The following is a 13,056-nucleotide window of genomic DNA, read 5'->3' as shown; positions in this document are numbered from 1 at the left end:
AATATTGCATGCATAAATGCAAGGCCTATCCGGCGTGGAAACAACGCGGAGGCCGGGCGCCGGGCGGTGCTAAGTACATCGCGAATGACTGGATATAGACTTGGATGTAGTCGCGAGGATCCTTCTCGGCGAATCGTCCGTTCGCCAAGTGGACGAAATGATCACAATTTAAGCGGAGTATATTATACAACACTGCAGGGGGTGAAACTTTATTTCAGGCAATTTATCGAGAAAACGCCCTGAGCGATTACTACTCCCCCGGCCGAAGTTGGAATAATTGTTAACTGGATAGTGGTCGTTACGTAACACCATTAAGTTCAGCAGAATTCTACCGGGAAAGATGAAAAATAAAATAAAATAAATAAATAAATACGACGAGCGACGAAACGACTGGCGAGAAGCGTACGCGCGTGAAAATGCTTGTTTAGCAAAATTAATTAATTGGATTAATTCGCCTGATGCTCCGCGGCGCGTCGCGGAAATAAATTTGACTGAATCGGGATTAAATTTATATATTTTTCGATATACGCGTACGATGCACAGGCGCGGTGTGCGGTGCCCTGAAAGTATTAAGCGCATTTCAATATTACGAATTTGCAATTAAAATATCTAAAATTCAATTTGCCGTTAAGTAGGTCGACGGTGGTTCGAAGACGATCGCAAGTTCCTCGCCGTGGTTCGCTCGAAACTTTAACGTGAATGAATGATGGAGTCGGCACACTCGAGAAAGATAAACCCTCTATGGAAAGAAGATGCTGTCAAAAATATCATACATTCGGGAGACGACAGAACCGTTTTAATGACTTAAATTTAAAACACCGTTAATATTCGTGGATTATACGGGCCGTAAGGCGGAGAGATATGTGGGCACCTATTTTACGCGATCGCTCAATGGCACGTATCGATTTTTAATAAAAGGCTATCTAATAATAAGTTTTCCTCGTAAAAACTGTCATCTGCGTCACTTGCCCCTGGGTAGAATGTCATATTCGCGAATAAGAATTACGCAAAGTATGAAACGAGAACTGTGCTCTAATATATCTTTCGGCCGTCTCTCTCTCTCTCTCTCTCTCTCTCTGTGAGCGTCATATATCTCATCGGCGACAACTCTATTTCCTCAAGCTCGCATTTGCCCTTGATCCAAGTAATGAGCTTTACAATCAGATTAATCCACGTCGGGAAAGAGTTCGGAAAGAGATTTCTTTTTCCCGTTCTCAAATTCCATTTTCCGTCAAATGGAAATGCGTTCATTACGTGAAATCGCGACGATGCGAAATTTCAATTACCGACACGCGATATCGGGAGCATTATTGGGCGAAATCGGAGGGGAGCTGTCTTGCCCGGAGCGATAAAGGAATTGGAACGCTCGCTCTGGGGTTATTGAGAAAGAATGACACTTGACCGAGAGACGATTTTACGGCGATACGATTTCGAAGTTTCGGATTCGCCGAGTTCGAAAAGTCAGGATGTTTCAACGGTACAGAAAAATGTCATGCTTCCGCTGTCTAAGGGAAAAGTTTTCGCGACAGATGCCAGAGAGGCTCCTACATCACGACGGATACCGTTTTGTTTACAGCAAAGCTCCGTTTCATTGTTTTTCGTCTCGTCCTCGCGAAGAAAGATTGACGACAAAGGCTTTCAAAAGCGAAAACGCGCACACGTACACGAGTGTACATCCCCATCTCGGTAGACACGTTAACATGTAACTTACCAATCGTGCTTATTTTTGAAACGGAATCACTCAGATCTTATTCGACGACATTATTCTAAATACAGTTTCTCTTTTTCTTTTTTAATTTTTGATGAAGAAAACTCTATATAGTTCGAAACGTTCAATATATTTGCGAAATATGAGTATCTGCTATTTTTAAAATTTTAAATCTATGTACGTATATGCTTCTTTAATATATATGTATATATAAACATTGTGTGTGCTCATTTTGGCCTAGTCTTTTATTATTGCTAAATATAGTCCCTTATCTTCTTTCGTTAAAAATATAAGTTTCGTGAAAGCAATAGAAAAATTCGCGCTGCACTGGATATTGCCCCCTGCTCTTGGATATGTACTTTAAGCATTCCGTCTTTGGAAATGCATGAGCTTTCCCAGGTCAAGAGAAGTTGTAAGATTATAAGAAATCCGTACTCAGCACGGAAAAAATTGTTATGGATGTTGCAACAATAGTTTCTACGTTTAAAAAAGAAATATATTTCTTCAAGTTAAAAATATATGTAAATTTAAATTATATTGATATTATATTGAAATTTATACGGTTCTCGCAAACGTAGTTCTTATGATAAGTAATATTTAGTTAAAATATCTTCATATATGTGGTTGCCTCAATCGAAGTATTATTATCTTTCTAATGTGGTCTGCACAACAAATAGTATGATTGAGAGATATATAGAATATAGATATATAGAATATAGGTGCACGGTACAACATTGAGACTGAGAGTTCAATTAATTATATAAGTCATTTTCAAAGTATTTTAGTTCCTATAACCCTTTTGTATTGATGGATGAAAATTATCACAATTAAATTATGTTGTAGCAACAGTAATTTTTTTTCTGTAAGAAAATCAGTTGGGAAACAATTCATTTCTATCGTCCCTGCGTACTTATAGCACCACCGCGTTACGAGAAAAATAATATTTCCTTCATAGGGGAATTCACTGCTTAATCCACAATATGGATAATTTCGCAAATAGAATGAGTTTATAACGTGTCAATAAACGGAGGTATTCGATCTTGAAACAAGATAGACTCGTTATTACGCGCGTTACTAAATATTTAACGAGATAAAGCTACGATCAGTTAATTACACATTGCTGTTCACATGCACCATTGACCGCCCGCCCGGTCCGTTTTATGCGTTATTTCAATACGCTCGGGCAATATTTCTTCCGCGATAACCCGAACATTCATGTACATCGCCAGCGATTGTTTATATATTCCATTGGGACGTAATTAGCTTGTTCGTTGGCTGCATAAAACATGGTGCCAAGTTTTGTGTGTGTGACAAGTGTACCGTATATAACAACACTGAGTTGGTACATCAGCATAAAAAAAGTCCGATGCAAGTAAAAAAAAAAAAGATTTTCCATTTTTAATTCGGTAATTAACAAATTCATCATTAAACGACATTAATCTCGGAAATTCTCGCGGGATTGAACATCGAAACGAGAGAGGCCGCGCATCGATTCGGCAGTGGCCAATTAAATTCGGTTTTGCCGAAGACAAGGGACGGAAACGTATAAATGCGCATAAATGTAAAGTACGAACCAATTGTCGAGCGAGTCTGGGATTGGACGATCGGATTGTTATTCGCCTCGGCGTTTGTCGATTGTGAACGATGATCGGATGTGACGGTGGTTGTCGAAATGGTATTGTTAACGGTGCCGCTGGGCACGGATGACGATGTTGTCGAAGCCGACGTAGTTGTCGAGGACGAATTCGTAGCGTTAGTAGCTGGCTTCGAGGACCAAGAGCTGCAAGTGTCGCAGCCTTCGGCGGAGCGAGTCGATAATCGGCAGCAGGACCAACGTTTTCCGCTCCACAGACCCGCGTGGTAACGCCCGCTCAAGCCCGAATTTTCGCTGCACACTACAAATGAGCAGTCGCTCGCTAAATCGCTCTTAAGAATGATATATTGCGCCTTCAAATGACAGATTGCGCGCATGATCGAATGCCTTATATATTTTATTTTCGGTATTTCATATTGACCTAATGGATACAGCCGGTTCATTATAATGAACAATTTTACTGCAATTTATAATATACATATTTTAAAAGAGGGAATATTTAAGTCACGCATATTTTATCACAGTATGGTATCACAATAGATTTAGAGATAATTGTTGCAAATTGATATTGAAAATCATATCACATCTACGAATTTCATTTGAATATAAAAAACTTTTCCTATTTATGATAAAAATTGTTAATAAATTAGTTGAATCTTAATCGTAAAATATCAAAATGAATATAACGTGCATTCGCGAGGTTGATACGAATACCCGTTTGTCAGTGTCTCCGTTTAAAAGCGCGACGTATGCGCTAAATCTGAACTCCAACTGACAATGAGTAGCAGAGAATGTGAGGAAAAGAGGATAAAGGAAGACGCGGAAAGAGGAAGAGAAGAAAAAGGAAGAGAAGCAGGAAAGGAAAAAGAAAAAAAAAGAGGAAGAGACTTACCAGCGCGTATGGCACGTATCCATTCGGCGCGATCCTGCTCGCGTGCGGCGAGCAGGTAGAGCGTGTACTCTTGACCAGCTTCCCGATATCCCACCTGGAAAGGCAGTCCGGATGGTATTCCGCCACCTCCGCCGACGGCGTCGCCGCCGCCCGCCACGTCGCCGATGGCACCGCCTCCGCCACCGGTGCTACCATTTCCGAGGCTGGCCGTCTCCACCACGTGGACGCTTTCCACGGCGATCCGTCCGCGTTCCTTGCGGCGCTGCAACAAGCAACGATTTTCTGATTAGTATATTTGACAGTCAATTCGTTGAAAATCAAATCGCAAACCTCTGGAACCGGGCGCTACCGACAACTTTCACTAAGCTCAGAGCGGAGCTAAGAGAAGCAGTGTCTCAAGAACAATATGAACAATATGAATTATTGTACATAATGACATTATTTTTAGAATTAGGAATCTTGGATGTGAAAATGTGTCAAGCGTCGGAATTATTGTACATAATGACATTATTTTTAGAATTAGGAATCTTGAATGTGAAAATGTGTCAAGCGTTGGAACGATATCGAGATTGCTCGTTGCCAACGGACATTCTGATTGTACTTACAATTAGATACGATATAGTTTTACCACATGAATGTTGATTTCTAGCGACCAAATTGCAATAAAATATATTCGTACCATGTAATAGCAGTGAATTTGCCTTTGGAATATTGATATGATATAGCTACATTTCAGACGTGGTAGAGTAATTTGTGAACGCGCGAACGGCGTCAAGCGATTTTACTCGAGGGACATCAACGGAATTCATAAGGGTTCAACATGGATTTTCCATTTGATACGATTTGATGACGATAGACGATCTAATCAAACAAAAGCGAAAGAAGAGAACAGAGGAGAGAGGGTGGTATCCGAAAACTCGGCTTTGAAACTCTTTTTACCTCCACGTTGTACGGTAGATTTCGCGACGCGGTGAACAGGACGAGCCCGACGAAATCGATGTCACGGAGAAGGATTCGCACGTGGATCACTGCGCCAAGGTCCTCGAGATCGGTACGACGGATGAATGTGCGAGTGTCTAGAACAGAGACGACCCTCTCGGAGCGATAAAAAAAAAAGAATCAAGATCACAGCTGATCTTTGTCTACGCGCGACGTCGCACAGTTCTGAGACCCGATTGGTATATAGCTATTGTAGCTTGGCTCAATTCCGCGGCTCAGGACTCAGATTGAACAGGATCAGAGTTCGTCGCGGGAGAACGGTTGAATTACGCTGTGGACCAGACCGCGTGTCGCCACCCTCCTTCCAGGGTGTCCTCGAGAGAGAGAGAGAGAGAGAGCGAGAAAAAGAGACCAGAGATTAAAGCGTCATAGACTCGTCCGAGGGATCGTCAACTCGCGGAAGGATACCGAGCGCCAAAACGGAACCGAAAGATCAACGTAGTTGTACGTTCGTCGTACTTCGTCGGGACCGACCTCGAACGACGGCCACTGACTGAGCAGCATCAGGAACCTAACGAAGGAACGGAAGGAAGGAGGTGGAGGAAGAGGAGGAGGAACGAGAAGTAGGAAGGAAAATTCGCGCGGGGCGCCTGCGCCACTAATTTCACACACGGTATCACGGTGCATGTTATCCGCCACCCCCCTACCGAAAGCGTCCTAGTCCACCTAACGGCTCGCTTAACAACGGAGATAGCTATTGATGCTAGTCGCGATCACACGCGGTTACCGAGCCGATAGTCACCACTCTGCCCGTCGTCGCGAGATTGAAGGGAGCTACGCGACACAAAGAGATCAATTTCCTCCTCCCCTTCCGAATGTTCTTGTTTGATAAAAACAACATCGGGCGTGCTACATACAATCGTGTCGCCCAATTCAATCATAATCATTATAATGTCACTGGTTTAATAGCTATGTATTGCAAAATTACAGGATGGTTTTTATCCTATTTTTTAAGAATTTAAAATTATATATGCAGCAAATACAAATAAACACAAGCAATATTACAGCAATATTGTAACATCTCTGTAATATAGCTCTCTGGAATGTTATAATATTATATTACTGCAACATTGCAGTTATAATCTGTGTTTGCTGCATGGCGCGCGCGCGCGCGCGCGCGCGCGCGCGTGTGTGTGTGTGTGTGTGTGTGTGTGTGTGTGTGTGTGTGTGTGTGTGTAAAACATTAGAGAGAGAAAGAGATATGCTTTTGAAAGCTTCTCTCTTTACATTTACATAAAATTTACATACACAAAAATAATATTAATTAGTTTTTTATTTTATATCTCTTTCTCTCTCTCTCTCTCTCTCTCTCTCTCTGATGCTTCATGGAAATACAATTGCTTACCCATAAACATAGCAATATTTAAAATTTCTAGATTTAGTTACTCGTTTACACACACACACACACACACACACATACACACACACCGCGCGCACACGCACACACCGCGCGCACACGCACACACCGCGCATACGCTCACACTCACACACACGCATATACACACACACACACACACACACACACACACACACACACAAAATTTCTATTTATAATAATAATACAATTCCTTTCAATTTCTTTTAGTAAAATAAAAATTTTGCAAGAATGTAGGTATACGTATCATTGAAAATAAATCGACTAAAATTCGATCAGCTGTCGTTGGTGAATCGCATAAACATCTTGTTTGCAAATGACGAACAAGCCATTCGCGGACGCACATCAAGTTTGAATCTTGATTTTGTAGATTTGTAGAAAGGTACAATTCGAATAAAATTATTTATACTCCAGAATTACTCACCTCACCATCTCCGTCGTAGTAGATGAGATAGTGTTTGGTCAGCACGAACCATCGCTGCTTATAATTGACCGGGGTAAAACGTTTCTTGTTCTGGGAACGTTTTATCATGAATCCCTGCCGAATAACGTCTCCACCTTTTGACTCTAGCTTCCCATCTTTCCCTGCCATCACAGGAGGGCCTCCCTAGCAACAATGAAACCATCATTCTCCCGCACGACAACGGAGGCCGATCGGAGGGAGCGTCGATACTCCATCGCGCGTTCCCGGTTACGAGGGGGGAAGAGGGGAGGGGCTAGAATTGATACTTGTTGCACAACATCCTAATTCGACACTTTTCTCAACAGAGTGACACAAAAAGTTACATTCCAGGTCTTTTTCTGTCCCTCTCTCTCTCTCTTTCCTTTCCTTCCTCCCTCCCTCCCTCCCTCCCTCTCACTGCAATCCGGCTTATCCGGTCTGCCCGAGATAAGTAAAGGACGCGAAAGAAATTTCTAAATATAGCACACCGGGGTCTTTTTCCTCGTCCCATAACCCACCCATAACAACGTCGCCGTCGCCGTTGCGTGTTGCGAACTCGACGACGCGCGGAGTCACGTGTTCGTCGAGTGCCGATCAAACGCGTGAGAGCGATTTTTTTGTCGTCGCCGTCGCGGAACCGATTCCGCGTTTCCAGGCGGAGGCGGGGCGAGGCGAGGTTGAAGAGGCGCGCAGGCGGTTTTCGGAGGCGCGACGGCGGCGGCGGCGACGGCGACGGCGATGCAAGGGCGGGTTAATCGCGACGACGTTTTCGGCAATTCGAATTCCACAGCGGCTATCGCACGACGGCGCGCGGGCGGCTCCGGCGATATCTCGGCGATCGCGCTCATCGCGTACACTTGGCAGTCTCGCCGGCGCCGGCGGACGGCACCGCGCCTCTTACCATGCGACAAACGTGCGGCTATCACCCCGCGGTCGTCCCGGCGGCGGCGCACGTCGGATGCATGACCGCCGGCGCCCAAACAAAGAGTTCACGTGGAACGGGCGCCGCGTACGCGCACACCGGACCAATCTGTCAAAACGGGAGGACGTCTCGCGGCGACGTCGGGGAATTCGCGAGATATCAGGAAATGCCGCACCGCGCTAGTCAATGCGGCGGCGGCGGCGGGCGGCGGCGGCGGCGGCTCGCTCTGCCGTAATGCGCGCGCGCGCGCGACACGGACGCGACGCGTCAGTCACGCGAGCGTCGCGTGAATATCGAAGGGGAAATAGTGAAGGAGAGCAAAGCACCGGGAACTCTCGGGTCCTGCGAGGGAAACCTCGCGCCGGGACGCTTCTCGATCCGCGTAGGAATGAGACCGGTGACGAGACGTCGAGCAAGATGGCGGATCGAGACCGCGTGACCGCCCTGTCGTACCTGTTGTTTTGCTTTGCACGCTGACCGTTTATCCGCCGTGTAGTCACACGTGCCGCGCGCGGGAGATTCTCGCGAGTGTGCGACGCCGCGAATTCCGCGTGAATGCGGAAGGAAAGTGGACTCCGTTTCCTCCGCGCGGGAAAGCGAGATCTCGAAGAGGAACGCGCGACATAACCTGTCTTTCGTTTTGACAGGTTCTTGACTTCGTCGTCGATGAGCTCATCGTCGATGAGCAGCTGAGTTATCGTCGTTTCGCTGCTCAACATTCGTTCGTCCACGTCCAAGCATGACGGCCCCCGAAGCGATACAGGTCAGCTCCCTGCCGTTGCCGCCCGTCCAGTACATCAGCTTGTACACGGATGAGAATGTCAGGCGTGGACGGGCCCCGCGGCCGCCACCGCCGATGCACGACAACTACTCCATGTTCGGCAACGTGTTCAACGCCGACGACACGATTATCAGACCGCTCGAGGCCCAGGGCATCAAGAGACTGTATCCGCAGCATTTCGATCGCCGGCGCGAGTTGAAGAAGCTCAATCACTCGCTGCTCGTCAACTTCCTGGATCTGATAGACCTGCTCGTTCAGTGCCCCGATAGCCCAAGACGCGCGGAGAAAGTACGTGTCTGCTGTATTCCTAAAATTTGAACGAAGCTTCCACGTCGAGCCTTATTATGTATTTAATATTTTGTAATTTAAACGTTTGTCGTGTTCGCGACTCCCGCACACGAATGTTATCTGTTATTATAAGAGAGCATTCACAACCAGAAATACTGCTTTTTGATCTTCTGTCATTCTATTGATTCACATAATACTTATTAACGAAAAAGATAATATTAATTTTTCTTCATTTTTTTAATCTCCCTTCGAGATCTCTTTTGTAGAATTACGAAAGTAGAATATATTGGCATATACCAGTGCAACTTCTAATCTAACAAATTCTAACAAAATCTTTTCCACTCTATTCTATTCCTAATGTTTCCTCACGTAAAAAAAGTCAATGAATGTGTGTATAGAGTAGGGCTGTTATTTTTTACTTACTTCAAAAGAATGAAGCTTCAAAGTTAACTTCAACCCTTCAAAGTTTAAGGTGCTTTCGAAGCTTCCAAGTTTGAGAATAAATTTATTTATTTATTTTTTAAATTTTCTTAAATGTTTTATTGATCATTATCTTTTCTTATTTACATATGTATCAAGTTTAATTATTAATTTGTAATATTTCAAGTTATACTTTCAAACTTTTTAGGAATAATTTTGTACATTTTGAGGATATATATTTTGAGGATAATTCTTTTTATTTACAATATTTGTAAATTTTCTAAATAAATTTATCATTTGCACAAATGTGTTTTCCGAAACTTCAAAGTTAATTTTAAATTTCGAAGCTTTGAAAGAAGATTGTAATGTCGAAGCTTCCAAGTTCGAATGTCGAAGCCTTTGAAGCAAATCACCAGCCCTAGTGTAGAGCAATTCAGCCAATCGTAGAGATAACTCTATGAACATTTTATGATCAGTTGAATTGTTCTGTACACTCATTAACTAATTATTATGTTACGTCTTGCGATTACGGAAATTTTCGTTTGTGGGAGCGCTCAAGCTGGTCGAGTTGCTATCCCACTCGACGTAGGAGTAAGCTAGCTGCTTTGATTAATTTTGGCGTGAACACACTCATAAGTATGAAGATGCTAACATCACATGTTATACTTTGTAATTATTCAATTGGAGTTATACTTTATGATAGAATAATCGACATTCTTACAGGTTGAGGATCTTAGTCTGTTATTCATTCACATTCATCATCTGTTAAATGAATTTCGACCTCACCAAGCCAGAGAAACGTTGCGAGTTATGATGGAACTGCAGCGTAGGCAACGTCACGAAACAGCGCTGCGTTTTCAGAAACACCTCGAAAAGGTATATCTCTTATATTGGATGTTTCAATTTTCGAACCTTCATAATGTTTATATGTACTTTGTTGATTTTCACGATTAAAGTTAATGTCGAACGTAGTCAATGTTAAAATGGATGTTTTCCAGGTTCAAGAGATACTGCAGCATGCCTTACAGATGCTTCCCGATACCTCGGAACTGGACTCCAAACTTGCGATAAACACAGATGCTATGGAATCTATAGATAACTTGGGCTTCGAACAACAAACGCAGGATCCTTGTAGTCCAAGCGATCGTATTATGTGCAAAGTGATAGACGATATGCTCTCCTCGAATGGACTGTTCTGAAGTATCGCTCTCTAATCTCGAGTGTGCGAATTAATTTGTCGATGAATATTCTTAAGTAATTGCATATGTAAATCATGATAGTGAATAATGATAAAATGTGATGTTTTTTAATTGTTATTAATTATTTATATTATTAATAAAATGACAAGATAAAAAAAAATCCATTAGATGAAAGACTACTGCTGGTAATGTTGTGTCTAGAACACACTTTATCATTCATCTAAAAATAGTATTCTCCAAATAGAAAGATTCTAATTGTTTTAAAATTTGTTTTATTTTTTATACATTAATAAAATACATAAGTTTGGTGAATTCTACATATAATTCAGATATATCACTTGTATATTTTAGTAAAATTGAGATTGTATACATGTGATTGTGCACACATCTAAGCGCGTTTAATATCAATACTAGACTGATTCTTATATAGACATAGATACATGTCTATTTTAGATTAATGCGATATAAAAGTTTAAATGTAGGATAGATTAAAGTAAATATACAGACACGCGCGCGCGCATGTGCGCGTAAAATTTACCTGTTTGTTTTGGAATCAATTGTTTTTATTGAACCATTTTTTTTTATGACTCTCTCTTTAGTCTTTACGCACGCATGCTTCTTACATTTATTGGGTAAAAAAACACCATAAAATATTAAATAATGTTATTTATTGAAATAATTAGAAACATAATTAGAAACACGAGTTTTTATAGATAACACGACATCCTTCTACATGATAATGATGGATAGAGGGAAAGGAAAGATGGAAAAATATTTTTTTACACTCACCTCACAAACAGCAATCATATGAAGGATATACATATGATATATACATATATGATAATAATATAATATCCAGTAGAATTTCCTGGAAGGAAAATATTAATTAGTTTCTCCAAGTAGCCTCTGCTTCTGCATTCGTTTTTGAAAAGATTCTGTAATGGGAAAAAAAAGTATAAGTATTTATATACGCTGGGGTCAAGTCCTCCCAATTTCAAAGTCTTTCGTTGTGCTTCCTGCAAAAGAAAAACAGTATAATAGTTGCTACTTCAATTGTTTTTCTTATTTATCGAAGAAACACAGAATCGTGAAATCATTTTTTTTACAATTTAACGTATTTATGTTGAAAATATGTACTTTAAAGGTTATAATTTCATAATATAAAAACATTTTTTGAGAAATATATAACATATAAACATTGTTAAATTTCATATATATGCAAATTGAAAAATACTCAAATTATACATTTGTATATAAATATATGTATGTCGCGAACGCGCGCGTGTGTGTGTATGTGTGTGTGAAGTCTATGTGTACACACACGCATCCATGTACATACATACATATTTCTCCTACTAATAGAAAATTATTTAATATATCTGGTGTTTCTTCGATTAAACTGCTTTTAAGCACAGCCGGTTTCGAATTCTCTCTGTTATGCACGTTTCGATCCTGTCAACAGATAAATATTTAAGAAATATGAATAAATATAAAGGTTTGGGACAGGAGGGAGGAAGGGAAGCTAAGTTATAGGAATGGATACACGAGATTGTATTTTTGCAATCTTGAAGTTTTTTTTTGACAAGGAGATCAACTGTTTTTGTTTCCGTAATCATGCTTCTGTAATCATGGTCGGTATATCGATGTTGTCTTGTGATTCAATTGCGTGATTTTGAGTTTCAATTTGGTAACAGTGTGACATTTTCATTTTTGCACACATATCTTCATCAGATTTTCTTCAATTTTCTCAAATGTCATCTTGACAAGTTTCATATCCTCGAAAAATATCTTCTTTCTTCGGTTTTTTTCTTTCATATGTAGTTTCAACATCTTCATGAAATTGAATCCGTTAATCAATAAGTATTTTCTCTTGATCGTTTCAATCCATTCATCATATATGTTGTATTGTTTACGTTTTATTCTCTCCATTTTACATTAAATGACTGAAATATATTTTTTGAATTTTATTGCAATTCATAGTATAAGAATTAAACAAGAAAACTATTTATATAATTCTGCAATCTTGCATTCTCCAAATTTTCTTCCCGTCTCATTCAAGTAATAATGAATTCAAAAATTATTGATTTCTTTTTCTCTCATATATCTGGGAATTTAATCTTCAAAGTCTTCAAATTATCACAAAATTATTTCTGTTATATATGTAGTCATAAAGGTTAGATTTGTGATAACTTCTTAGAAAGCGCTTTGTTGTTCAAAAAGCAAATGAACGCTTATGTCGTTATTTCAATTTCGGTTCTGTTTTCAATATAATGAATTTTATAATTAATAAAAATTCTTTCGCCATGAACCACGACCTCCTCTTGTCCTAAATCCACCTCTTCCTCTAGGTCTGTTACCTTTGAATCTACCACGGCCTAAAAATAGTAAGTAAAATTAATAATAATCATTAATATAATATATATATATATATATATA

General features: G+C 40.7%; 3 protein-coding genes across 3 annotated transcripts in view; 1 reads left to right on the top strand and 2 right to left on the bottom strand.

The window, feature by feature from the left end:
• Positions 1-1,101: 1,101 nt before the first annotated feature.
• LOC105457955 (tyrosine-protein kinase Btk29A-like) lies at positions 1,102-8,059 on the bottom strand. Its single transcript, XM_011702933.1, has 4 exons — positions 7,912-8,059; positions 6,993-7,175; positions 4,195-4,456; positions 1,102-3,603 (listed from the first exon to the last, which is right to left on the bottom strand). Exons 1-4 carry the CDS (start codon positions 7,912-7,914, stop codon positions 3,134-3,136), a joined length of 918 nt encoding a protein of 305 aa, XP_011701235.1. The 5' UTR covers positions 7,915-8,059; the 3' UTR covers positions 1,102-3,133.
• Positions 8,060-8,188: 129 nt separating this feature from the next.
• Positions 8,189-10,886, top strand: LOC105457954 (mediator of RNA polymerase II transcription subunit 7). The gene is made up of 3 exons (XM_011702932.1): positions 8,189-9,001; positions 10,145-10,297; positions 10,420-10,886. The coding sequence occupies exons 1-3, from the start codon at positions 8,672-8,674 to the stop codon at positions 10,618-10,620; spliced, it is 684 nt and encodes a 227-aa protein (XP_011701234.1). The 5' UTR covers positions 8,189-8,671; the 3' UTR covers positions 10,621-10,886.
• A 1,543-nt stretch (positions 10,887-12,429) lies between these two features.
• Positions 12,430-13,056, bottom strand: part of LOC105457956 (apoptosis inhibitor 5) — a gene marked incomplete at its 5' end in the record, with an annotated part of 3,584 nt that continues 2,957 nt past the window's right edge. Inside the window, one exon of the mRNA XM_011702934.1 lies at positions 12,430-12,995. Coding sequence (XP_011701236.1) covers positions 12,904-12,995 — 92 coding nt within the window. The remainder of the gene's footprint in view (positions 12,996-13,056) is intronic.

Source organism: Wasmannia auropunctata, unplaced genomic scaffold (genome assembly GCF_000956235.1).
Source record: "Wasmannia auropunctata unplaced genomic scaffold, wasmannia.A_1.0 LD334873.1, whole genome shotgun sequence".
NCBI lineage: Eukaryota > Metazoa > Arthropoda > Insecta > Hymenoptera > Formicidae > Wasmannia > Wasmannia auropunctata.
This window is presented reverse-complemented; position numbering and strand designations above follow the sequence as displayed.